A 26,820-nucleotide genomic window follows, 5' to 3' on the forward strand; every position below is an offset into this window, starting at 1 on the left:
TTCGTCAGTGGTGTGTTCTGGTTCTACTCTGTTCAATGCTTGTATGGACTGGGTGTTGGGCAAGGTGGTGGGGTCCAGTGGCTGTGGGGCATCTGTTGGTGAAGAAAGGTTCACGGATCTTGACTTCCTGACAATTCTGTGATCTTTGTGGAGTCAATGGAGCCTCTGAGCGTGGTGCTCGAGAGACTGAGTGAGGAGTCTGAGTGTCTAGGCTTGCGAGTGTCCTGGATAAAAACCAAGATGCAGGCCTTTAATGACCTCTTAGACACAGCCATCAGCAGTGTGTCTGTTTGCAGAGAGAATGTCGACCTTGTCGAGAGGTTTACTTACCTCGGCAGTGACATTCATGTCTCTGGTTACTCTTCCTATTAAGTCAGTAGAGGGACTGGGAGAGCATGGGGGGTCATGAGGTCGATGGAAAGGGGTGTATGGTGCTACTGATATCTATGCAAGAGGACGAACGGTCTAAGTCTTTAGAGTCCTGGTGCTTCCTGTCTTGCTATATGACATGGACATGGACGCTATCCAGTGACCTGAGATGAAGACTGGACTCCTTTGGTACTGTGTCTCTTCAGAAAATCCTTGGGTACCATTGGTTTGACTTTGTGTCGAATGAGCGGTTGCTCCTGGAGTCCTGAATGAGGCACATTACCTGCATTGTGAGGGAGCATCAGCTACTGCACTACGGCCATGTGGCGCGTTTCCCCGAGGGTGATCCAGCTCGTAAGATCTTCATTGTTGGGTACCTGAGTGGTTGGACCAGGCCAAGGGGTCGCCCACATAACACCAGGCTGCGGCAGATAGAGGGTCATTTCCGGATGGTGGGACTGGACAACATGTCTGCCTGGGGGGTTGCCAACTGGCATACTGAGTTGTTTCGTCGTGTAGTGGGTGCGGCAACACACTGAACCAGTGCATGCTCCCCAACTTGACTTGACTTGAGTTGGTATTGTAATGTGCAGTCATAGACGCTCCAAGCAGTGTTCTTTGGCACATTCACCAAAGCTCTGTTCACATGCCCATTTAGCAAGACAGTGACCAGCAGAGGGCTGAATTGCAATTGGCATCACAGAATGTCTCACACCTACTGCATCATTAGTTGGCCTAAGAAGTATGTTATTTTAGATTGACAGGCGTGAATAGTCTGGCCTGTCATGAAAGGCCTTAAAAATTGGCTTGGTCAAATTGATCTCCATAAGTAGCAGACATAAACTAATCATTATAGGCAACAAATGTTCTGGTGAATGTGCCATTTGTGAATGTTTCCTATCTACCCTCCATTGATAAATCACATTAGTCAAGCAGGGCATTAAACTGAAGATGACCCAATTCAAATCAACAGTAGTCCACATTACTTGAGTACACGTTGAGGGAAAGGTAACAATGGTGAGCAGAGAAATGGCAAGTTTGGTTTGCAGATTGCAAACCTGTTACCTAAGGATTTAGGTGATGATCGATGGTTGGCACCAACTGTCTGTGATGACCTAAAGACAGTGGCTTTTTTTCTTTTGGACTGTACAAATGCTCCACAGAAGGCCATGGCAGACTTCTCCCAACTGTTGTCACCACCATCGCACTTTTATATTTGCGTGTCCGATGTATGCTAAGTATACCAGGCTGCCCACCTGGCCTGAGAAAGTCCAAAGATTTAGTCTGTATCAGACTCAACTGCTGTGATTCATTTGAGTGGCAGACTTTTCTTCAAGGCGGTACAAGAATCCTAAGATCACCACAGTCGGAGCCTGTTACATGGCCCTAGTGGCACCCAAGGGCATAGAAGATTTGTCAATCTTGGATTTTTCCTCTCTGGCTATTTTGATCTACCAAACTCGGTTTCACATAGACTAGATCATTGCTGGCAAGTGCAACAAAGTTTTTCTTCAACATATTTTACTGTAGAATCAAGGTAGTGTTTACTATGGAAAGGCACCATGTAAAAAAAGTATTTGTGTTCTCTACTAGCTCCATCATCCAATGTCCCTAATCAGGAAACAATTGATACAGTATAGAAAATTGATGGATAGGCCTCCAAGTTGGATTATTACATCCTAACTTTTAATATTCGTGTGGTATTTACACGGACACAACTATGCCATTTAGCAGAAATTGGCAGGGACAGAAGTTACCCCTTAATCAAAGACTTGGTCTTAAATTCATATGCTCTAAAACCGAGTTGATGGCCCACAATTCTTTCTTCTAACCTCAGCACCCTATGACTAACTTGCGTTGGCAGTCCCAATCAGATTGGCATCATCGCTGTGAACTGTGCCATTCATATCAGAAAATAATTCTGCCATTTGTGTCCTGCTGTCCTGGTTAACTCCCATTGCACTCCTGCTATTAAGAAAAGGAAAGAAAAAAGGTGCAGTTAATCAAGTCAAGTGGCTTCAACTTCTGCCTCCCTTAAAGATTCATTTCACACAAAGAAAGTGAAGGTATTTAAAACACGGAAATGACACTTAAAGCGATCATTCTGCTGTAATCCTTAATTACGCTACACGTGTCAGGTACAGCATTGTAGCGTAATGTCAAAAGCCTTCATGGGGTGACAAGTGGGCTAGAGGAGCATTAAAGATGGTAATTGTTAATTCCTATTAGTAGATTTTTCAGTTCATTTCTCATACTTCTTATGCACTTCAGGGTCCCAGGCAGCTGGGGCCAATACTAGGTCGACTAGATGGGTCACCTTTTCATCAATGGGCAGACTAAGCCAACTTACATATCTGCAGTTAAGAAGCTACCATGCTAACCACTGCACTCTAGCATATTGTATTTTTGAAAAATACTAATTAAAAAAAACACTGCCATTTATTTGTATTACCTGAGCAGAGTGAATGAGGATTGAACAAATGGACTTCTTAAGAAAGTACCCCATCAGCGGGCTGGATATAAACAAGTGCAGTATTTCATAGTGCCTTTGAGCAATATCTAAAGATGTTTTACATATTTAGAGTTAGATTGGGATACTTTACATGTGCATATACTGTATATTTGAATCAGTCACAGTCACATAGTGAGTCAATGGTGAACACTGACATGCCTCACGGATCGCAGTCTACCAATGGACTACATTGCCATTCCAGCTGAGCTCTATCTTCCATAACATCCCCTCCTCTTAAAACAATAAAGAACCAATTTCAAAATGTAATATTGATTTAGTAGTGATTGGGACAGGGATGATGGGATCAAAGAGGTCTGCAATCCTATAACATCGCACAGTCTAATGCCTTCTCATACAAGAGGAGACCATTGAGTTCATCAAGCTCGCCTTGATAGATAATTGCTAAGTTGTTCCAACATCTTTCCCCGCATACCTTTTAGAAATTTTCAGGGTTCCTATTACAACTACACAACAAAGTAGTTTGTGCAAAGAATTGCTTCTTTGCTTCCATCCCAAATGCACTCCGCTTTACTATCCACTTGGTGTTTTTATGGATGTGGTTGACTATTTAGTCAAATTAATAACAGAGTTTTGGGAACCTGGATCCAGTCAGCACACCATTGTCTGTGTCGAGGCTAAAGTGAGTTAGCATAGACCTTTAGTCCAAGGGTACACTTCTAGTGCTTTTTTTGTGGGATGGTGACCAGGAATGTACACAACATGAATACTTTCTCACTAGCGTAAAGTGTAACCTTGCATCATTTGTATTCAAAAGTTTTTTTACAATGTAACCTATTGTTTTATTTACCTTTTAATTTGTTTGACATATTGCTCAGGCTGTGAGATTGTTGCAAGCAAAGAAATCTTTTCCAGAGGCTTCATAAAGAAGTCAATGTAACTCATTTTACCTGTACCCCAGTCCATTTGAGTGAAAACTGGTAATAATAACCATTACACCATATATGTACCTGTAATTCCTAAATGTATCTATTAGTCCATCCATTCTGTCTCAGTTATCCATTTCATGGTGGCCAGTGTTTATTCTGCAAAGAAGCAGGGCTGAAAGGGATGACAGAGTTTCACAGGGCACATTTCCAGACTTGCTACACTAAACCAAGTAGGATCAGTTCAGAGCTGCCAGATAACCAAGCATGCATGTCTTTAGAATATTGGAGAAGAGTGAAGAACCCATGAGGGAATGTGCAGGCACAATGTGAAAAGGACCCGGTTTTGATATGACCCAGTGTGAGGCAGCAGTTGCTAATCACTGAGCCAGCAAGCAGCAGCCCCCTTTCTGAAGCATCTGCTCCACATAGCCTGATGGCACATAAGAGGATGGGGGGGGGGATTCTTTTTGCAGGTGAAGCGGCAAGCAGGATTATTTGCAGAGCTGTGGGAGACAGCAAAATCATTTTTTTTTCCTTCTCCTTCACCTGAGTGCATCCTCTCATATGCCAACGGCTCCAGGAGTGTTCAGATGACGTGTTGTTTTCTATACTTGAACATTGTCTCCACTCAGCTTGCATTAGCGGCAACTGCCGCATCACCCTGACTGTGGCCTCACCCGCATTCCCACTTGAATGATGATATCAGCTACTGTTTCTTCACAACCAATTAAAACTACAGACTGGAAAAATACATCCCTCCATTCTGTTCTTGTTTAGAGCTACCGTGGCATCAATCCATCATTCGTGTAGAAACCCCACAACCGCTCATGCTCAGTGGCATTTTGGGAAGAAAACAAGGCTCACACAAAGTCAACAAGCATCCAATTCACATGGAAGACTCTGTGGCCAGCCTCATCTTATCACTGATTGGCAGCCACTTATATACTCTGGACGCTGTGAGACTTGCTGTAAGTGACCATGCTTCCTGCTGCACCACTGTACCACACTGAGCTGGAAAGTCATTATCTTTGATAGACAGTAACATTCAGGGACAATTTGGTGAAATCAAGGTGATCAAGAAAGGATTGGCCAGAAGCAGGATTCAAACACCATGATCCAATTTATTTACAAACCTGCTTTATCCTGTACATAGTAGATGTAGTTGGCAATTATTGCTGTAGTAGTGGAAGGCCAGAACTCCACTCTGAAGGACTGGCAGACCAATCTACACGGCTCCACTTGGATACACACCCAGCTCACACAACAAGTTGTATCTGAGTAATACAAAGAGACACACCATCCTGGTATCAAATTGCAGCCATGTACTTTACTTATATTTTCCCCGGATCACTGTGGACCATCCTCTGCAGATCCTCCATTCTCTTTACACCTTGCAGAGACACACGTTAGGTTAATTGGCAACTGCAAATGGTCTCTGCATGTTTTCTAGACCAATTATTATAATGAAGTAAAAAAATTAAATCACATCCAGGGTTTATTCCAACCTTGCTTCCGGGGTAGGCTCAGGCACTATGTAGGCCTGTAATAGAACAAGCAGGTTACAGAAAGGCGTGGCTGCATGCCTATAGTTTATTGGAATCACCATGAAGCACAGAGTATGGCTGTGATCTGGACTGGGAAATGGTGTCCAATACAGTGTGATGCATTGTCAGAGCTGCTGAATGTACAGTGCATCTGATAATTGATTGTAATATCATCTCCTTTATGTCAGTGTTTTTTTTTAACAACTGAAAAAAAATAATATACCACGTTATAATTCAGAGATGCCATTTACATAGGTTTATAGATTTATATGGTCACTAGCCAAGAAAAATGCCTATTTATTAAAATGGGCTTGATGGCACAATAATAAATTCATCTGTTTAGATTGTGTTACGCATTTACAAACCTCTGTTCATTGGCTAGCCCTTACATCCCTCATTGTCTCAATTTCTTGTTGCCTTTCTTTTTTAGACATTCAGCCCTGTTATGGACAACGGACAATGTGACACACAATGTATGCTACGCAGTTTACTGTCTCATGCCGGACACTCGCCTTTGTTTATTGACATTCCAACCCATTTGTGGACGCTGGACGTGATTATTTTTGTGCGCAGACACTGGGCGTTTTATCACTTTATATATACAGAGATCGTTGTCACTTGTACAGAGTATAGGGAAAGTCTTAACTTGCATGTGCTAATCAACTTACAACCCATCACCACTCTCTGTCACCATGAGTAGTGAGTAGAACGGCCTTACCTAGAAATTCCTGTCTCCATTACCAGAAAGACCTAACTTGCCCTGAAACTACAGGTTGGGGTATAATGATTCTTCCTTATTTTACTTTCAGTAGTGATGAAAAGGAAAAGCAAAATACCCATAATAAAAAACACTGAGTGCCACAGCGAGCAGATTGTCTCACGTCGTAACCACCAAAACTGAACCCCATCCTGTCAATATGCTCTGCTGACCTTTACCAGTTAAAATATAGAATATGAGAGGCTGTTGAACTCCATTATTTAAGGCTAAAAATGGTAACATTGCCACCCATTGTCAAAGTGGAGTCAATGACAGCAGCACTGTCTGCAAGGTAGGAAGCAGCTCTGGACAGGGTGCCAGTTCATCACAGGGACCACTTCCCCACTTACAATCATACTCATACAGAGCCAATTTGGAATTGTGAAATAGCCTAAATTACATGTTTTTGAAAAAGCAGGAGGAAATTGATATACCCAAATGGAAAACCTACACAGGCACAGACAGAACATGCATTCACTTGCTTCAAATCCATGATGCTGGATCCATTAGGTGATTGAGCAATCCACTGTGCCATCACACAATCCAAATGAGTAATTTCATAATTGATGAGAGAAGAAGCATCCTGCCTACTGTTAACCCACAATACAGCTGCAGCCTGACAATGTAACCTCTGCTACTACACAAGCAGTCATTTTCTTCTAGTTCCTTGAGAGGATGGAGTCCAATCCAAAAATTCTGCTGATACAACGTGCACATTTCTGTGCAATGTCATGGTACCGTGCACGTGCATTACAACCAATGTGACATGCACTAAACAACCGCATAAATAAACTACGCCATTAGCTAGTTCTGTGTCAATGCCATGACACATGAGATTGCTTATCGCTAAAACCTTTTACAGGTAGAATGTTTAATATTTTGCTGTTAACAGATGCTCCTGCCATGTTGGAATGCCCTAGACAATAGCATAAATTGGCATAACCAAAGGACCAAATCTGTGTTAATATGTGCCTGCCTTGACAAGATTAATGGCTTTATTTTATGGAGGGGCACACTCTTCTCTTCCCTCTACATTTCACTGTGGAAATGGATGTAGTTTTATGGATCACCCATGTCCCTTGCCTGTTAGGCCCCCTGACGTTATGTTCTAGGTTAACTACCTGTTAATGAGATTCCATTTCCACGAACGTTCTCCTCAACCATAAGGTTATGGGGCTGGGATTTGTGGCTGCTATGCATAACACACAAGATGCCCACTTCTGGTTGCTACCCCCTATTGACCCTCTGAATGGTACTGTGCAGGGTGTATTTTTTTTTAATAGTGATACAGCCCCACAAACCTTAGAGCCACATATTAATCATGGTTTCCTTCTGGTACAGTGTGAATTTCCCAGCACCCGTTACCAAATGATGAGAAAAAAGCAAAACTACCTAAACTCTGCTATTTTTTGCCTTTATTAAAAAAAAAAAAACCATAAAAACATCAAACTGCAGTAAAGCTCTGTGTGGCCTTTGGATGTATCTATTAACAAGGCATCAGGGTACACTTAAGATGCCAGCCTCCCAAAGGGAAGCAACTGCAGTAGAGTGCTGTGCCAGCCACATGCAAAGCAGAATCCTCTGGAACAAAAAAGTTGCCAACCTGAGATGCAGCTCTCCATCTCGTGTCTCTCTCTCTCTGTCTCTCTCTTTCTCTCCCTCCCCCTTTTTTCTGGTAACCATGCAGCAGCGTGCTGAGCAGAAGATGAAAAAGCAAAAGAGAACGAAATGTGTGCACTTCATGACCATCTCCTTTCATGATGCTTGTGCAGGCACACTGTCGATTTCAGACATACTTCCCTCCACCCACTCGCCCAAAGCCAAGCGACTAAATTTGGCTCCAGCCTGGAAGCTTTAAACCTTCACCCGGCCAGATGTGCGGAAGGAGCTCAAAGAGGCAACCCTCCCCGGATGAGCCTTCCCGGTCTGCATGTAATGTGGAGAGGAGAAATTGTCCTCGGTGATCAACGTGACAGTCTGCTTCAGATACTAGGACGCGAAGTGCTGCGATGTTTTAATCACTTAACAGCTTCCAGTGCAGGGACCCAATGATGTCACCTGATTTGATTATGCTCTCAATTTGCATATTTTTTGCCTGACTTTTTCCTTTTTTATTTATTTATTTTTTTTTATTAATGCATAGTTTTTTTTTCTAATTAGGGCTGATTTAAAGGGCTTGACATTCTCAAGGCCACAGTGAGCAGCTTGGTAAGGGCCTTGACAGAAAGCCTTCATTAGCTAAGACTCCCACTGGGATGCCGGCCTGCCGCAAATGGGTTAATAAATAGATCGGTCCGCAGTGAAAGTAAAGTCGAGTTTATTGCTCTTTGAAAAAACTCCCACCAGCCAATTCAGCGACTTTGTGGGGAGCAGGGTATGAGAAGTTCTAATGGTGCCTACAGCCAGGGCCTCTGGTAAACACTGCACCGCTTTTAAATAGTTCAGGTCACTGTGTTCATTTTCTTTTTTGACTCTTATTTGTTCTTCTACTAATTTGCATTGGCCTTTTCTGAAGTGACTCAAGTGAGAGAGCCATCTACGTACAAAGCTTAGTCCAGAGGAAAAGGCATGAAATGGCTAAAAGGATCTGCACTGGTATCCCGAAGGTTGCCGGTTCGAATCCCCGTCACTGCCAAAAGAGATCCTACTCTTCTGGGCCCTTGAGCAAGACCCTTAACCTGTAATTGCTCCAGGGGCGTTGCACAATGACTGACCCTGCGCTCTGACCCCAAGGGGTATGCGAAAACTAACAAATTCCTAATACAAGAAATTGTATAAGTTGAAATAAAGAACAAAAAATAAATAAATTTAACACCCAATCAAGAGCTGGCTCACTCTCTAATCATGAGCGAGTTGCATGATGGTTGTACTATAATTTGTAACTCACTTTGGATAAAGAGCAAATGATAATGGAGTTTCTAGTATCAGGGTCCTGGCTTCAGTTCCCAGCTTGATCCCTTAGGGTGAGGTATTGTTCCTGTGCCTTCCTTCAGGTATCCCAAAGATGAGTGAATTGGGTGCAGATGTGAGTGTGACCTGTCATGAACTTATGCCCAGTTCTGGGCTGGTCCCTGCTTTGTACCTGGCATTACTGGGGTAGCCCTTGCCACCTAGATATACGATAATTAGGTTTAGTAGGCTTAGCTCATTAATCTTTATTTCATGTAGTGCCTTTCACAAAGATCACAAACAAACAGCATATTACAAAGCACACAGAATAACAAAATACATCTTTTTTAATTTTTTTTCTCTGTTTTATCCATTGAAAAGCTACAGATAGCTACAACATGATACCAACCCATCACAGGCATAGCAAAGTACATTACAGGGTAGTTCAAATGTAAGAAATGATGCATCATGGACAAGAGGCTGCAAATCAAACACTCATCTGAAGAGAGAAATGGAAGGGACAACTACAACAGTTGAGAAAGACCCAAACAATCTTCAGCGCTGGAAAAAAACAACCTATAGAAAGCAAATGCAGAAAATGATTTAGGAGTTCACCTCAACACAACGTTCTTATCCACCATGCAATATGCCGAAAGAATTCAAACAGCAAATACAATACTTGGATATAGTGAATAAGCAGCACAGTGGCGGGGTGGTTAGATCCACTGCCTCATAGTTTCAGTGACTGCATGGGGTTTGCTTGACCTCCTTGTGCCTGTATGGGTTTTCCTTCAGATACTTCAGTTTTTCTTCCACTTCCAAAAGACATGCAGGTTAGCCTGTTGATGGAGTGAAAGCGGGATGGTTTTGGGTGGGAGCATAAATGTACCACCTGTTCTTGATTGGCTCTTACTTTCTATACAGTGCTGCCAGGATGAGCACCAGATCTTAGTAATTCTAGACGCTGACTAAAAAGGAACATCTAAGTGTATCTATGAACTAAAGTCCTTTCTACAAGTATGTAAATATAGAGTATATGTATACACAATGTTAGCACAAGCAGATCAGTTGACCTCATGGGGTCACATAGTCAGTCAGCAGTGGGATGGACCTTGTCACCATTATTAAAATCTAGTGAAGTAGTCGACTGCTCAGGCCTTTACAAAGATGTATGTCCCTACGCAATGTCAGCACTAGCAGGTCAAGTGACTTTCTAAGGGTAAGAGAGTTAGTGGTGGGGGAGCCATGTGCTTACAATCCGGAGCCATATCAAGAAGACAAGGATACTCCCTCATTTTTTCTAATGTAGCTTCATTCTTCCTAAATATGGAAACAATCTGTGCAAGATTGGATGGCACATGTTGCTGTACTCAGCTCTAATTTGCCTGTGTGTGTGTAAATGCAAGTGTTGAGTTGCAGCTAACCCGTGTGTCTGTGTGTGAGTAGAAATTTAATTGTTTAGTTCAAGGCCCGGTGTGTGGCTGCGCTTGGCGTCTCCTACAGGGCTCTGTCTTCTCGGTCTGCTTGCCAAGCACTGAGATCACTTCCTGAAAGGCCCTCCATCCACACTGCCTGCAGGGACAAGTGGCAGGAGTGGGGGTAGGGGATGCAAAGAGCCCACGCAGGGAAGAGGACTCACACAGAATGATTTTCCTTGCTGGCTGGTGGATATTTCCATCTCCACTGACAGACACTAAAATGTTGGGCACACACTTAAAATCCCTTGACAACTTTCCACCTGGAGGCAGAACTGCCAGTGCTTTGAAGTGGCAGCATTTCAGGGCAGCGGGGCGGCATTTGCTGCCAAGGCAGAGAGTGAGGCGCCATTTCGAGCGAGTGCACTATGGAGGGGAGTTCATGTGTGTGTCATAGAACCGCCCACCTTCGTGAGTGTCAGTAGGCTTTTGAAGGCGCTCAAGCTGGCTCAGTGCAATTACAGAGCATGCCAAGTGTTTCCATTGCAGTGGAGCGGACAGTTCTCTCTGGGATTGAGGTGGAACAGGATGTCTGTCGCCTGTGGTCACAAATAGCAGTTGTAGAACAGCCTCAAGCCATGAAAAGCTGAGCAGACAGCACACTGAGTTTCTGGTCCAGGGAATTCATTGACCACCACAATGACTGGGTGCAAACCGCAGTCCAAATGGACAAGCCTCTGAGGATGACGCTAGGAAAGCCATTACCAAAGTGACGCCCCCACTAAAAGTTACAACTAAGTCCATCACAGTTCAAACATTTTTAAACCAGTCTACACTCATGGATGGCAGGCCTTATTTATTATACTTTGACCTGACCTTCATAGTTTGGTCTTTTTAAAGACTAAATGAATTAGGGATGTCATCAACTGACAACCCTTTTATAGGGGTCATGGGCAGCAGCAGGCACAAGTCAGGAACCAAATCTGGACCTACTTTCAAGTTAAATTGTAAGAGAAATGCAGATTGACATGTTGATGCAGTGTGCCTTGCTATTCTAGAGTCCTAGGTTCAAATCTCAGCTCAGGCACAATCTCTGTGGATTTTGCATGTTCTCTCCACATCTGTCTCCCCACTTTCTGAAGATGCACATGCTAAGTCAATGGGACAGGTATAAATCAGCCCCTGTCGGTGTGTCCTATGATGGGCTGGGATAGGAAGTGGCACCTGGCAATTTGACCAAATTAAACTGGAAATGAATGGACAGTTGGATGTCTACCTTATACCTGTGATCACATGTTGTTCTAAAAATGATAACTAATTTGAAGCAAAGTTAATGTTATGTTTCTCATACTCATTCTCCAGTCCTACTTATTTCATTAAAAGGCCATAGAAAACCACAGCCTACCATTCAAGCAACAAGTGCAAAACAGGAATCAACACAGGATGGGACATTCAGCAAAAACACACCAGTTTAGTGTTGAATGTTAAAACTAACTGACACCTGTATGGGATGTGGGTGGAGAAAATACAACATATGAGATGAGGATGGAATTTGAAGCCTGGACAAAAAAGGTGCAAGTCATCAGTGCTAAGCACTGCAACACCATACCTCACACTGGGGAGTTCGATTTAAGTATCACGGCCTTAGTTGCAAAGATATTGTGCTGTACTGCCAGGTAGATGTGGCCCATGCCATAGGCAAGATGGGAGCCTGCAATGGGACTTTAGGAGAACGACTAGTGATCTTTTGTCCAGTGACCTGAAAGAATAGCAAGAGAGGATATATACAGTAAAGCTAAGTGCACTTTAGCATGTGGTCAGGGTCAGCATGTTGTAAGGCTTTCAACAGTCACATGCCCTAAGAAATCCTGAGCGGTTCGTACAAAAGCTGAGGGGGCCTATTCAAAAAAGTCAGAGTGGCTGATTAACTTTAGGACCTTTTCTTTGACTAAACGTAGCCCTCTGGCTAGGAGGTGATCTTCCATACCCAGAGTGCTCCTTTGTTCAACTTCATTTTATGAGGATCCCCTCAAACAGCAGTCAATTTCCTTTAACATACAGGTACTGAAGGAAGAAGGGCCACAACACCACTGGCAATTGTTTTTGTCTCCCTTACCATGAAATCGGTTTTGTCATGATTAATTCAGCATATGTTTAGAGCCATTTTTGGACATTTTCTTGAAGTAATAGTGTCTTTTATTCATTTTTTTGTGATATTGTTTTTGCTGTATATTGAACACAAATGTGAGTGTATTGTTTACAGTTGTCACAGTGATTGTCATTCACATAATCCACTCAGTATTATGCGTGACATCATCATGCCAAATGTGTCAAACATGGAGGCATGGTGCATTTGGGATCTAAGCTTTCATATATTTTATAAAAAAAGCATTGGAAAACATGCTTATTTTCACTTTGCCTTTTTGAGTTTTAGGTCATGTAATGTTTTTTGACTTTGATTTTTGATACTGATTTTGACCTTTGAAAAAAAAAAAACCCAACCTTTTCCTGTGTTTGACCTCTCATTTGTCTTTCATTTTTATCTTCTGATCCTTCCTGGCCTATGTACTGTATTTTAGGACAAATCTGCCTTTTTCCACCTCTGGCACAATAGGTTTTTTTTCTGAACATTGTCCCCAACCTCCAGACTTGAGCTCTTCCAGGAACAAAGGGAAAAGTAGGGCTTTAGACATAATATGATGAGAGGCGCAGCAGCATTTTTAATGACTCTTATAAGACTAGTGGGCGACTTGAAGGTCAGGGGTGCTTCTTGTCTGTCGCGTCACATATTTATTCATTCGTACTAGCATTTAGCTAGAAGGTGGCATTGATAGCAGTTCCATTCGTAAAGTAGCTGGATTACCTTGCTCTTTTGGAAGTTCACAACTGACAGTTTGTCACAGTTCTTCAGACAGAGTTGAGTTTAAAAAGTTGAATTTAAAGAAACAAAGAACACTAATGCTGCATCATTCCTCTGACCTCATCCAGTCCACCACTCATACCTGCAAGAATTGTCTTCCAGCTGAATGAAGGATTCAACATATTGAGTGAGTGGGATTTATTTAAGAAAATGAGGAGGTATTTGTACGTAACAGTGCTGATCAAAAGTGAGTCAGGGAAAACAGTCCATGGACACTCTTTGTTCCTTCATTTTCTCGACTAGGATGGTCCTTCCTTGCCTTAATTAAGCTGTTGCATCTAAAAGAACCATTTGCAACACTCCTCTGCTTTCCTAATGCTTAAATAAATATGCTAATGGGTCAATTAGCATCACATCGGCAGACCTCGCTTCCCTTTGACCTTTGGAGAAAAACAGACCCTAATAATGACTGTTGTCAGCTCATCATCTTTGACTGTCTCCTAAGTGGTTAAAATGTTTCCCTTCACCACACAGAGGTGTCATTTTAATAACCTGATTTGGAATTCAACCCTAAAGCATGCTTTAAGACATTTATTTACCATTTGATATCCTCTTTTTTTTTTTTTTAAGGTGTCCATGGTATAGATTTTTTTTTTTTACTTTCCTCCTCTTAAGATCAGGGCCTTTGCTGAGGGTACTTGCATTCCCCATATGTACAGGACATTCATTCATTTTCTGTTTTGTATTTCACCACTCAGCCCTACATGCAGGTCCTCCTACTTTCACGGAGCACTCAGGGGGTTGATGGCAGGACTGGCAAAAAAAACCTCACACTGTTCCATTCTGTTCAAACTAGTGTGGTGCTGAGGTGTTACCCATTGCACAGCTGCGCTTGGATCTTAATTTGGGATCCTGAGGTGCTTCATTGTGTGGTGGGGGCAGCAACACGCTGTATCAGTTCATGCTTCCCACCTCTCCTCCTCTCTCCTATTTTACCATGGACTACAACCTTGAGAGAGGCACCAATCTACTAACACACACACCCACACATTCATCCATCCATTCATTTATTAAAACTCTAGATGTGGCACCCGTCTCATTTTCATAAGCAATGCCCAATAGGAGAGGTTATGCAAACATTTGAGAACTATGCCTCCTTATTTTAGGGAGCCATTTTATGGGTAGGCACAGTGAAAAGTATAGAATTACTATGTGACATAAACATTTTGAGTCTTATGCACTTGACTAGAGTGACACAGTTTAAAATGGAAATAAGACAATTTGTCAGCCATTGCCAATCATTTCAATCTATGGTTCTTTTAAAGGTTGCTGCTAAATTACAGGGTGTGAAAGAATCAGGAAACTGAGTGCTTTGGTACATACAATACATTCTCAAATATGTGTAATGCAATCTAGAACCTATCCTTGAAAGGGCAGAAGCACAGTCACACTCATTTACAGTGGAGCCATTTTAAAGTTGCCAGTACACCTACTGTACACGTCTTTGGTGGTCTGAGAAGAAAAACAAAACCAAGAAAGATACCCACACAGACAATATGAGAGCATGTAGACTCCACTCGTACCATGACAGCGCCTGGTGTTCATCCTCGGTTGGGTGCTAACAACTGCGATAGCCTTGTTTTAAGCTAATTGAATGGACATCATGAAATGATTACGAGTAATGGACAATGCTTCATATTCATAATGTCTGTGTCTTTTTAACAGAAGACACTATTCATGGAGTCTGTTTTCTGTGCTTGGCCTACAATCTCATCCTACTATTCCACTTCTAGCTGGGCTGCCCAACACATCAAAAACACGTTTCTTCCTTCTTAACAGAGATACACACCAAATATCTGCATGTCCATCTATCATTTTCTCAACCCACTTATCCATGGCAGGGTTGCAAGGAAGCAACCCAGCATGCATTGAACATAAGGCAGGAATCACCCACAGGGCTCGAGTGCTTTGCAAGGTGAACACTCACACACACTAGGGCCAGTTTATATTGCCAATTCACTTAACCTGCATTTATATATGTATATATGAAATGGCAGAACAAGGTGTGCTGCCACTGTAAGTCTGGTGTGGCAGATTTTATTTTTTAACATTTCTATGATGAATAAGTCATACAGTGTGACATATGGAGAGCAGATGAAGGTGTGGGCACAGCAGTGATAACTAGTGTGAGAGGTGTATTGATGACGTTTTGTGAACTGTCCCCATTCTGACTAGTTACAGGGCTTCTCTGGCTTTAAAGAGTGCAATTTAAGAAAGGTGTGTAAGGAGGTATGTGGGACTGAGACATGACTGATGAAAGCAGTACAGAACATAGATGAGGATGATCAGGTGGATGTGTAGACTGAGGTGGAGTCAGAGGAAGATGAATGCTGGGTTAAGAGACGTCTTGATAGGGATGTGATAGGTGTGGTGAGGAGAAGCAAACTGAGGTTTAGGTATGTGAAACGAAAAGCAGAGGATGAAGGTGAAGGGGATGAGGCCTGATGGAGGCTGAACAAGATAGGGCTGGACGTGCTGTTGGATGACGTGAAAAGAATCGGTCTCACCTCAAACGATGCCCAGGACAATGGAGAATAGAGAAAAAAGATTTGGGGGAACCAAGTAGCCCAGGGAAACCAGGATACTGTCACACCACACTATGTCTCTACTTTGACCGCAATTTTTTTTCCTTATATTTCTATACCCAATCAAGGGAAGTACACTGACAACAAACGCATGGTAACAAGTGAATGCTTTTTCACATAGGTTTCTAACATAGCTTTTGTGTTAATAATGAGCATTTCTTAGTATAGATAGTGTATAAGTTAAAATGTAATTTGAGAACAAAGCCTACCAATGTGAGTATCCACAGCACAGAAAAGACTGGAGGACGTGACACATCATCGCCCCCTACTGATAGGCTCTGACTCCTGCACTACAGAAACGGATAAAACACCCTCACAGAATGTCTGAAAAATGAGTGTGGTAGTGATCACAAACAATATTTAATTGAAAGATTGATAATGCTTGTATACTTTGTAGAGGAAATTATTTCAAACAAAATATAACAGCAGCTCTTTTAAGAAAACCTAGCATGCTTTGTAGTGAAGGTGACAGCTGGAGGTAGTTTGTGCTGCTGAATTACTATGAGAGATCTGCAAGGCAGGCAGACGAAATGGTGCTGCACCAAGTGTGAGGTTTCCTACTAAATGAGAATCTGAAAACTAAACCAGGATTACAGTGATGGGTGAGCATATCTAAAGGCAAGCAGCCATCACTACTGGGATTAGTAGAATTACAGTGACAGCAATGCAGGGAATCACGCCTTCAGATTGATGTTCCTGGAGCAAAATCCCTGACAGGTTTTTGAAATAAACTCAAATAGTTTGTAACCAAACTAACCAACCAAATTGTCTCTTTGTCTCTAATGACCCAAAACTAAACTGATGTTCAATAAGTCACAGTAACAAACAAACCAGTATAATGGTTAATACTGTGATCAACTGTATATAATGACAAATAACCACATCCTTCTTGATCAGTAATATTATCTGTAGCACTAGAATGAAAAATAATGACAAGGCAATTGAAAATACTGTAATGAATAACATTAACATGACCAATAATCACATCAACAGCATGCAGTGTTCGGTACTGTGATCAACAGTATTGCATTGACCAATAACCAATAACCAACAACAACACAGTAATCATTACTGTGATCAATAGCTTAGCAGTTATCAATAATCATGTCAAGATCAAAATAATTATCTGTATTCTTATCAGTAACATTATAGTGACCCATAATCTCATCAATCTTAAGATATCAATGGATACTTTGATCAGTGACATTATGGTGACCAGTAATCCTTCCAGTAAAATAATGAAATATTTAATAAAATCAATAAAAAATATATATAATGAAAAACCGCATTATATTGACCACCAACCACATCAGCAGGAATAATGTTGTCATTACTTTGATCCACAGCATAACAGCAACTATTGACCAAACCACTCTTTCTACATTGATCAGTTGCATTAAAGCAGCCAATGACCCCATCAACCCTAATGTCCTGATCAGTGCAGTGATCGATAGTGTTCCAGTGACCAATAACCACATCACCGACAGTAAATTCATTAATACTCTAATCGATGAGCAGAGTGCCATCAGAACTCAAGTTGCCAAGCCCCCAAGAATACAGGCTCCCCAGCAACCAAAACACTGAAACGCAAGTTGTAGAATTGTTCATCCCATGCCAGTAACTCTTGCCTGTTCTCCTAATGCCTGGCATACTTGCGGCTTGTTACTTACTGAGGATAAGAAAAGGTGAATAGAAAGTGACAGGGGAAACAGTGTAATTATTGGAGTGGCCACCCAATGCTCAACCCACTTTGCAAACCCTCCGCAACCTACTACCATTATAAACAATAGCAGAACATTGTTCTAGGAAATGAAGATATTTTGCATTGTAGTGCATCTTCACAAATCTGGCATCTTGGGTTTGAATCCTGTGCCACGTATTTATCTATATGGCTTTTCCACTCACACCCTCAAAGTCATAATTGTTAGGTTACCTGGAGATGCTATAACTCATCCAGATACGTTGAACAATTTAGCTAACAGCCAGCCAAATGGGAGTGATGGACTGATAGGTCTCCTCTCTTCTTATATTCTAAGTGTATCTGCCCTGTGTGGGTTTAGCATGAATGGGTCCAGTGATGGACTGGCACCCTCTCTAAGATCTGTTCCTGAATTGTACCTGATGCTCCTAAGAATATTCTTCAGATCACCGAGCCCTAGAACTGGATTATCTTAATCTGAGAAAATATTATGTTATGTTATGTAGCTGCATATTTCCTTTTTGACCTCCGTTCACATAACTTTAGTTTAACATCACAGCCATTTTTTTTTTATATTCAGACACATTTTCGGAGGGCTTGTCCATCCATCCATTTACTGAACCCACTTAATCCAATTTTAGGTTTTTGGGAAGCAAGGGCCATTTCCAGCAGCACTGGGAACAACATAAGAGCCAACCCCAGTCACAAACAGGTCATACCCACTCATGTGCATGTCCACATTTAATCATACAATCCATTTAAATTTTATGCATTTGAGGCCTAGAGAGAGAAATGACAATCTGACATAAATACAGAGACAACATTCAAACTCCACACCTGAGATTTGAGCCCAGTGTTTTGGAGTTATACCACCCTTAACTAGTCTCTGTCTTTAATAACAAAATGAACTTTCAGCCCTTGTGGAGTCATTTCTAATATCAAGACACACCTTTTTGAAATAAAGTGTCACCTCTAGGGGGCCTTACATACTCCCATGTAATCCTTCACAAACAAGATGTTGTTTTTCAAAGTTATAGTACTCACAGTGTGACCCAGTTCACCCATGAAGAATTGTCATTTAGATTTATCAGATGCATCAAAGTCCATCTTGCTGGGCTGACCACTATGTAGCACTCATAATAGCCTAGAGGGGTGAAATTCCAGCAGTTATTTGGATTCCTATTGGACTCAGAAATGAGAATTGGTCATCAGTCAATGGACCTTCAAAGACTGCGCTTCAATCCATTTCTGCTTGGTCTTAGTAACCCAAAGGGACATGTTGTGTAACATCAGGTGTTATTGTAACTCTTTAATGTTATATTTTGTATCCCCCTCATTTCTGATGAGCAGGATGGGCTAACTGTGACAGCAGATAGACAAATCTGAAAAAGCATCAGTTGGGGAAAAAAGGAGCCAAACTAAGCAAGCAAGTCAACAAAAAGAAATTAAACCCAGCAGATAGTTCAAGCTGGGTGCAGAGGTCAATTTAGCATCTGTGTTTTGAACTATTCATTGTTGAATATGAGACAAAGGCTTCCTAATCACAAAAGAATTTCATCAGCTTCTGATTAAAAGTTATTTTGTAATTAAACTTTAGCAGAAGTCGCAGCCATCGGTAAGCTGAGTTGGACACCCTGAATTTGGCAGTGCCGCAAACTTGAAGGTTCCTGAATCTGCGTCCCGTATGCAGCCATGTCTTTAATTTCATTCAGTCACTGTAAAGAACTCTTCTAAACTTCAGTATGGCGTTTGCTTCAGCGGGTACAGATACGCAGTTGGTAGGTGATGGAGGTTTGCTATAGGGGGCTTCAATGGGTGATATTTATTTGACGTATTTTATTCTATCGACTTCACCAAGGTGCCGTTTGCCACTGTCTGACAACAGCTAGCACAGCTTATTGTGTACAAAGGGAAAATATTGATTACAGATTGAGCACAAACCAATAATAGAGAAACAACAAGAAATAAATATGCTCTTCTGCGTTTTTTTTCCCCCTCGTCTACCTGGTCTCTGCAGCGATTTAGCTTCTGGCTCGCATCTTCAGGAAAACACACTCAGCATGGGTCCGTTTCCAAAGAGCCATTTGATTTGCAGCTGCACGGTTCTAGTGTGAAGCAGGCATGGCCGTAGATTAAATGCAAGATGGTGGCAGGAATTAAAGAAAAGCAAAGAGTAATTGTGAGTGTGACACATTTCATTTTTTCTATTTTTTTTTTTTAGTAATCAATGACGCAACTTATTTGAGAGGTTATGACAAGGTAATTATGAGATTGGCAGGCGCACCTCAGAAAGTATGACAATTGACAGGTTCACAATCTGCTTCAAGCTGCCCAGCGTGTGCCAGCATGCTGTCAGTGGCTTAACTTGCCATTGGCAGGCAGGTGTTATATGAGTCATTGCCATCAGAGGTCATGTCCCCTGAATCTTTTTGTGGCAGGCTACAAAGGGACAGAGACACTTTTCTAGTTAATTCTGAATGCTACTTCTTTTAAGATAAAAATGGGGGTGGGTGGGACAAGGTGCAACAGGACTTTATAGGAGCTTTTTTGTCTCAAGAACTTGTTAGTGACCTCTAGTGATATAATTCTATATTGCAGTTTTCACAAGGGTGTTCTAGAACAATTACTGAATTATTACAAAATGGTATATCATTTAGGATTAACTTTCACTTTTACTGTATGTGCTACTACAGTCTTTGGCCTTATTCATTTGCAATCTGCCACCTATTCTACTATTTAAATATTAGTAAATATGGGATTATGGACACACACTTTTGATTTCTATTTCTCCTCTACTGGCACCACTTCCAGGGTTTGTTCCTGACTAGTGCCTGAGGCTGCCTCCATAGGATCTGGCCACACTCAAGACCTTAAAAATATGAATTAAGGCGGATCAGTAAATTGGCAGTTATCTCCCCATGTCGATCTGAGTTTCCTCACACACCCAAAAGATGTGTATGTTAGGTTAAATAGCCTCTCCAGCGTGACCTAATGCTCAGTATATAGGTGTGGATGAATTCTTCAAGGGTGGCATGGTGGCGCAGTGGTAGCTCTGCTGCCTTGCAGTTAGGAGACCCGGGTTCGCTTCCCGGGTCCTCCCTGCATCCTCCCTGCGTGGAATTTGCATATTCTCCCCGTGTCTGCGTGGGTTTCCTCCGGGTACTCGGGTTTCCTCCCACAGACCAAACACATGCAGGTTAGTTGCATTGGTGATCCTAAAATTGTCCCTAGTGTGTGTGTGTGTGCGCTCTGTGGTGGGCTGGCACCCTGCCCAGGGTTTGTTTCGTGTCTTAAAATTTTTAAGAGGTGAGAGCACAGGAAGTGTGTCTGCCAAAATCATTCCAGCAACTGAGGGGTTAGATGACCGTGGTCTTGTTTGAAAATGGTTGCAAGTAGGGTGGGACTTGCAAAAGTCACCGTCTCATGGGACTTGCTTCCAAAGGTTGTAATTATGACGTGACTTGACTGTCTCGCGGGATATGAAAGTGTCTCTCTTCAAAAGATCACGTCTCGTCGCTGGTAAAAAAAGTCTTGTCTTGTCCCAAGATTTTTTTTTACATTAAAGAGCTAGGTTTACTGTAAGGCAAGTAGATGGATTAAGGGTTTATATTTTCTCCATGTTTGTTTTGGCTTCTACCCCCCCAGACACAAAATATGTGCTTATGGAGTTGGCTAGCCTTTCTAAGTGCGTCCAGTGCCATAGGTATGGATGTGTGGTCTGTCCGATTTGGGCCTCACTTTGTACCTTGGTACACTTGCTCTCTATAACCCACTTTCCACACCAAGTCTTGGGAACCCTACAACAGGTTGTCTCAAAGAAAGAGACAGTCTTTTGCAAAGTTTCCAGTGTCAGACAGTCTCGGCAGGCTCAGCTAGTGTATAAGCACGACATCATACATACAGCCCAATTCAGAGTCAGTGCTCCACCAAGCGTCCGCACGGGCAGTTGTGTTGTGTGCGGCTACTGTACTGTTTGGAGTTTCACAATGCTTCTCAAACTTTTCTGTGTTTGTACTTGTATTTCTAAAAAAATACATCTAACATCTCGTTTTCATTCTGTATTTTCATTCCTGTATTGCTATTTTTTTTTAAAAAGTTACATCCAACATCTTATTTTCAAATAAACGGGCAACGTTCCTACTTTAGCTCCCATCTTCAGATTAGGAGAACACCAGTGGGTCGGAATCACCACTGTGGCAGCCATGGTCTAGAGAAGGCAGATCAAAGCCCGTTGTTGAATGTTAAACATTGTGTGACAAGCACAGTACGAGGTAACCCTGTTCCTGCAGAAGACAGACAATTGCTTTGCCCACAGTTTACTGTTTACCAGATGCAGCAGAGCAGCCACGGAGGTGTCCTTGCTCTGCTGCTGTTAGAGATGGTGAATTACTGGCTGGCCCTGGTCAAAATATTATAAATATTATCCCCATATTCGTTATAACGAAATTTCAATTATAACAAAATATTTTTATGGTGAGTTTCGTTATAGTGGGATTCCACCTATAGATACTGTAAATAGATAGATAGACAGATAGTACTTTATGTGTCCTAAGGGGAAAATTAGCTTTTACAGACACTCAAAAAATATAGAAGTATAGCAAACAACAACAACCCCCTTAAATGCACACAAGAATGACAAAGAAGAAGAAACCTCTGACTTGGCTAACAACAATGAAGAAGTCACTGTGAGGCATTATAAATATGTATTGCCACAGGTATGAAGGAGCCACAGCAGTGTTTCTCATCTATGAGAATATGTGCTCCATACCGATATTTACAGTACCAGCATGAAAACTAAATATACGTCTATGTAGTAATAAGGCAGCAGTGCCAGTAAATAACTGTGCCACCCTATATATCATACCATTTTATTTTAACCGGATGCCAGTGAACCATTAATGGATTGGGGAGTCAGGGAGTTTAGGACAGGCCAGGTTTAGATCTATACATGGAAACACAAACAATGGTGTAGAAATAAAAATGTATAGTAATGTAAATTCTAAGCAAACATAAATGTAGAAGGATTAACACATTAAAAATAGCTTGCCTTAATGCTAGAAGTATCAAAAATAAGGTAAGTGAGTTGGAGTTGTATGTAGCAGAGCATAATTATGATATTATAGCAATAACGGAAACCTGGCTAAATAACAAAGATGGGGATGAGTGTAACATAGACGAGATACACATTTTTTAGGAAGGATAGAAAGAACAGAAAAGGAGGTGGGGTTGCTGTTTATGCCAAACAGGGTTTAAATGTAAGTCATCTTCAGTTGGATGATGAGCCCCATCTTAGTGAGGACATGTGGCTTTGCCTGGAAAATATTAGGGAAAGAGGTCTTATTTTAGGAGTGTGTTATAGACCACCCAATTCAGACAGTACAGACAGTAATTTCAACACACATCTTTTTAGTATAGTCATGGGGGACTTTAATTATCCAAATATTAACTGGGATAACCTTGCAGATGGAGGAGCACAAGAGCAGGAGTTTTTAGAAGTAATCAGTGACTGTTTTTTAACACAACATGGGGTGAAGCCTGTCTGGATTTAGTATTCTGTAATAATCAGGATAGAATTGAGGGTGTAGAGGTGATTGAACCACTAGGGTCAAGTGACCATAATGTAATACAATTCTCAGTATTTTGTAAGAGTACAGATGCAAAGACTAAAATTGTTAAGTTGAACTTTGGTAGGGCTAATTTTGAGCAGATGCGACAAAGTCTAAGTAGGATAGACTGGGATAAGCTTTTAAATGTGGAGACAGTCGAGGAGCAGTGGAACAGGTTTAAAATGTTTTACATGTAATGCAGGACAGATACATACCTAAATTTGGAATTAATAGGAAACTAAAAAAAACTCCACGATGGATTAATAAAGATTTAAAAAAGAAGTTGCAAAGGAAAAAAACTGCTGTATAAGGCATATAAGACTAATGACTGCAAAGAGAATCATAGAGTGTATGAGAACATGAGGGCAACCATTAAGAAGGATATCAGAGAGGCTAAAAGACAGTTGGAGAGGAATATAGCAGATAAGGTGAAAGAAGACCCCAAGAGATTCTTTCAGTATTTTAGTAGTAAAAGAACAGTTAAGGAGGAGGTCAAGTTCATCAGGAATAGTAAAGGGGAATTAAAAGATACAGACAATGAAATAGCAGATGCCCTAAACTTACATTTTTCTGAGGTGTTTACAAGTGAGCAAGTGGATAACCTCCCAGAGGTAAAGCACTACTAAGGAGGTACTGAGGGATTTGGAAATTGTAGAGGGAGAAGTGCTGCTCAGATTAAATAAGATGAAATCAAACAAATCACCAGGCCCAGATAATATTTATCCTCGTGTTCTTAAGGAGGCTAGTGAGTACATATATAAACCCTTGACACATATTTTTAGGAAGTCACTGTGCACTGGAGAGATTCCAAAGGACTGGAAAATGGCAAATATCATCCCATTATATAAAAAGGGTGACAGGGCAGATCCAAGCAACTATAGGCCAGTAAGCTTAACATGCATCACAGGAAAATTAATGGAAGGAATTATTAAGGATAAGATTGAGCAACACATGGCAAGGACAGGAGTTATTCTGAACAGTCAGCATGGGTTCAGAAGAGGGAGGTCGTGTTTACTAACATGTTGGAATTCTATGAGGAGGCAACAAAAGGATACGATCAAAGTGGAGCTTATGATATTATTTATCTGGACTTTCAGAAAGCATTTGATAAGGTGCCACATGAGAGGTTGGGCATCAAGTTAAAAGAAGTGGGAGTTCAGGGTGATGTTTTTAGATGGGTGCAGAATTGGCTCAGACACAGGAAGCAGAGGGTGATGGTGCGAGGAACCTCATCAGAACTGGCTGATGTTAAGAGTGGTGTTCCACAGGGGTCAGTGCTAGGGCGCTGCTATTTTTAATATATATAAATGATTTAGATAGGAATATAAGTAACAAGCTGGTTAAGTTTGCAGATGATACCAAGATAGGTGGATTAGCAGATAATTTGGAATCCGTTATATCATTACAGAAGGACTTGGATAGCATACAGGCTTGGGCAGATTTGTGGCAGATTAAATTTAATGTCAGTAAATGTAAAGTCTTACACATAGGAAGTAAAAATGTTAGGTTTGAATACACAATGGGCAGTCGGAAAAATCGAGAGCACACCTTATGAGAAGGATTTAGGAGTCATAGTGGACTCTAAGCTATCAACTTCCCAACAGTGTTCAGAAGCCATTAAGAAGGCTAACAGAATGTTAGGTTATATAGCACGATCTGTGGAGTACAAGTCCAAGGAGGTTATGCTCAACCTTTATAATGCACTGGTGAGGCCTCATCTTGAGTACTGTGTGCAGTTCTGGTCTTCAGGCTACAAAAAGGACATAGCAGCACTAGAAAAGCCCAGAGAAGAGCGACAAGGCTGATTCCAGGGCTACAGGGGTTGAATTATGAGGAAAGATTAAAAGAGCTGAGTCTGTACAGTTTAAGCAAAAGAAGATTAAGAGGTGACATGATTGAAGTGTTTAAAATTATGAAGGGAATTAGTACAGTGGATCGAGACTTGTATTTTAAAATGAGTTCATCAAGAACACGGGGACACAGTTGAAACTTGTTAAGGGTAAATTTCACACAAACATTAGGAAGTTTTTCTTTACACAACGAACGATAGACACTTGGAATAAGCTACCGAGTAGTATGGTTGACAGTAAGACGTTAGGGACTTGCAAAACTCGACTTGATGTTTTCTTGGATTAATCAGACTCTAAAAACAGGTGGATAAAATAACCAAGGTAGTTGCACTCAGCTTCAACATGTTATTTTTAAGAGAGTCTCCTGTTGTCCTTTAATCGTGCATAGTAACATTCCATTGTAACATTTGCCCTTCACCTTCAGTTAAGCTATCAGCATCCACTGCAGGTACCCATGGGTTTATCTGAAAATGATCCAGAATGGGAGAGTATCAGCTTAAGGAAGAATGGAGACGTGGGAGTCATAGCATGAGTGCTCTGCAGAATGGAGCCAAAGGTCAAGACTAGAGTGAAGGCAGGGAGAGTTAAATGGAAAGCAAATTAAAATGCCTAAAAATCAGAGGCTTAGAAACAATTCCAAGTTTTAGCAGCAATTTAAAGCCAAGGTCAGTATGAAATAGTGAGCTTATTAATGATTGAGCCTCATACAGTGAGGGCTGCCTGCCAGAGGCGGTATAGCCAAGGCCCTTAACTAGCCTGACACAATGCAAAGACAGTAGCCTTTTTTACCTGGAGTGTGAGATCTAGTAGTACATTAAACAGTTTTACCCAGAATTACATTTGGATACCAAGAGAAACATGTAAGACCTTCCTTATTTTTCTTGCTTATGTGCCACAGAAAGACTTCACTTTTCTCCATGCCCCTAAATGTGGTGTCTCCTGTACAGGATTATGGGGTGAGATGTCTCCTTAAAAACCTCAGACACAAAACAGGAACCAACCCTTGATGGTATACCAGTCTATTACAGTTACTTGTGCTGGGCAGATTTGGAGCTGGCAATCAGCTTGACAATCTGTCTTTAAACTACAGGAGCAAACTAGACTCACAAAAAGAAGTTCATATGAACACAGGGAGAACATGCATATAGCACACTGAGCAGGCCTGGACTGAGGCAACAGTGCTACTCACTGCGTCACCATGCCTTGATATTCATCATGTTTGTTAACATATTTCATTTAAATTCATTAAATGTTTTCATTTTTACTGTTCTTTTACATACAATATATAGACCTAGTAGTGTAAGAGTGTAAGAAATCGTGTTTGCTGGGCACCCATATCACTAGGGACTTGCATCTGAAATGAAGATGAACCATCTCCAGGCCTCTACACAGGCTGCACATGCAGTTTGGCCTTCGAATGTTTATAATCAAATAGTACTCTTGTGGTACACTTTAAATAATTTTGATTTCTGACATTGCATTTTCTTTCTGCTTCATTTGCAGGGATATCAAGTGCAATGGGAGGAAAGACTCTGGAGAAGGTAAGCAGCATACATTGTCTTTGCTAAATGTTTAAAGGTGTTGTTATATTAAGTTAGGCAGTTTAAGATGTGACATTGTGGGGAGCACTGCCTGACTTAAGGATCCAGTGTCCTGGGTTATAATCCCTGGGCCACGTCTTGTGTAATTTGGATGTTCTCCCTTTGTCCACATGAGGCTTCTTCCCAAACCTCCATAAATATGAAGTTTAGGATAATTAGTTATTCTAAATAGGCCTAGTGTGTTAG

The 26,820-nt window shown here is 41.4% G+C and overlaps 1 protein-coding gene across 7 annotated transcripts in view; it reads left to right on the top strand.

Moving 5' to 3' along the window:
* Positions 1 to 26,820, top strand: part of ahdc1 (AT hook, DNA binding motif, containing 1) — a 321,455-nt gene that overhangs the window by 251,320 nt on the left and 43,315 nt on the right. For 6 of the 7 annotated variants that reach the window (XR_005631116.1, XR_005631115.1, XR_005631118.1 and 3 more), the window contains one exon: positions 26,537 to 26,574. Coding sequence is in view for 1 of the 7 variants with exons in the window: in XM_039740342.1 (XP_039596276.1) it covers positions 26,537 to 26,574 (38 nt within the window). In the remaining 6 variants the exon portion in view is untranslated. Of the gene's footprint in view, positions 1 to 19,735; positions 19,757 to 26,536; positions 26,575 to 26,820 lie in introns of those variants that run through there. The other variant, XR_005631119.1, reaches the window with a different exon arrangement.

The sequence above is a fragment of the Polypterus senegalus genome, chromosome 17 (assembly GCF_016835505.1).
Source record: "Polypterus senegalus isolate Bchr_013 chromosome 17, ASM1683550v1, whole genome shotgun sequence".
In the NCBI taxonomy this organism is placed as follows: Eukaryota; Metazoa; Chordata; class Cladistia; order Polypteriformes; family Polypteridae; genus Polypterus; species Polypterus senegalus.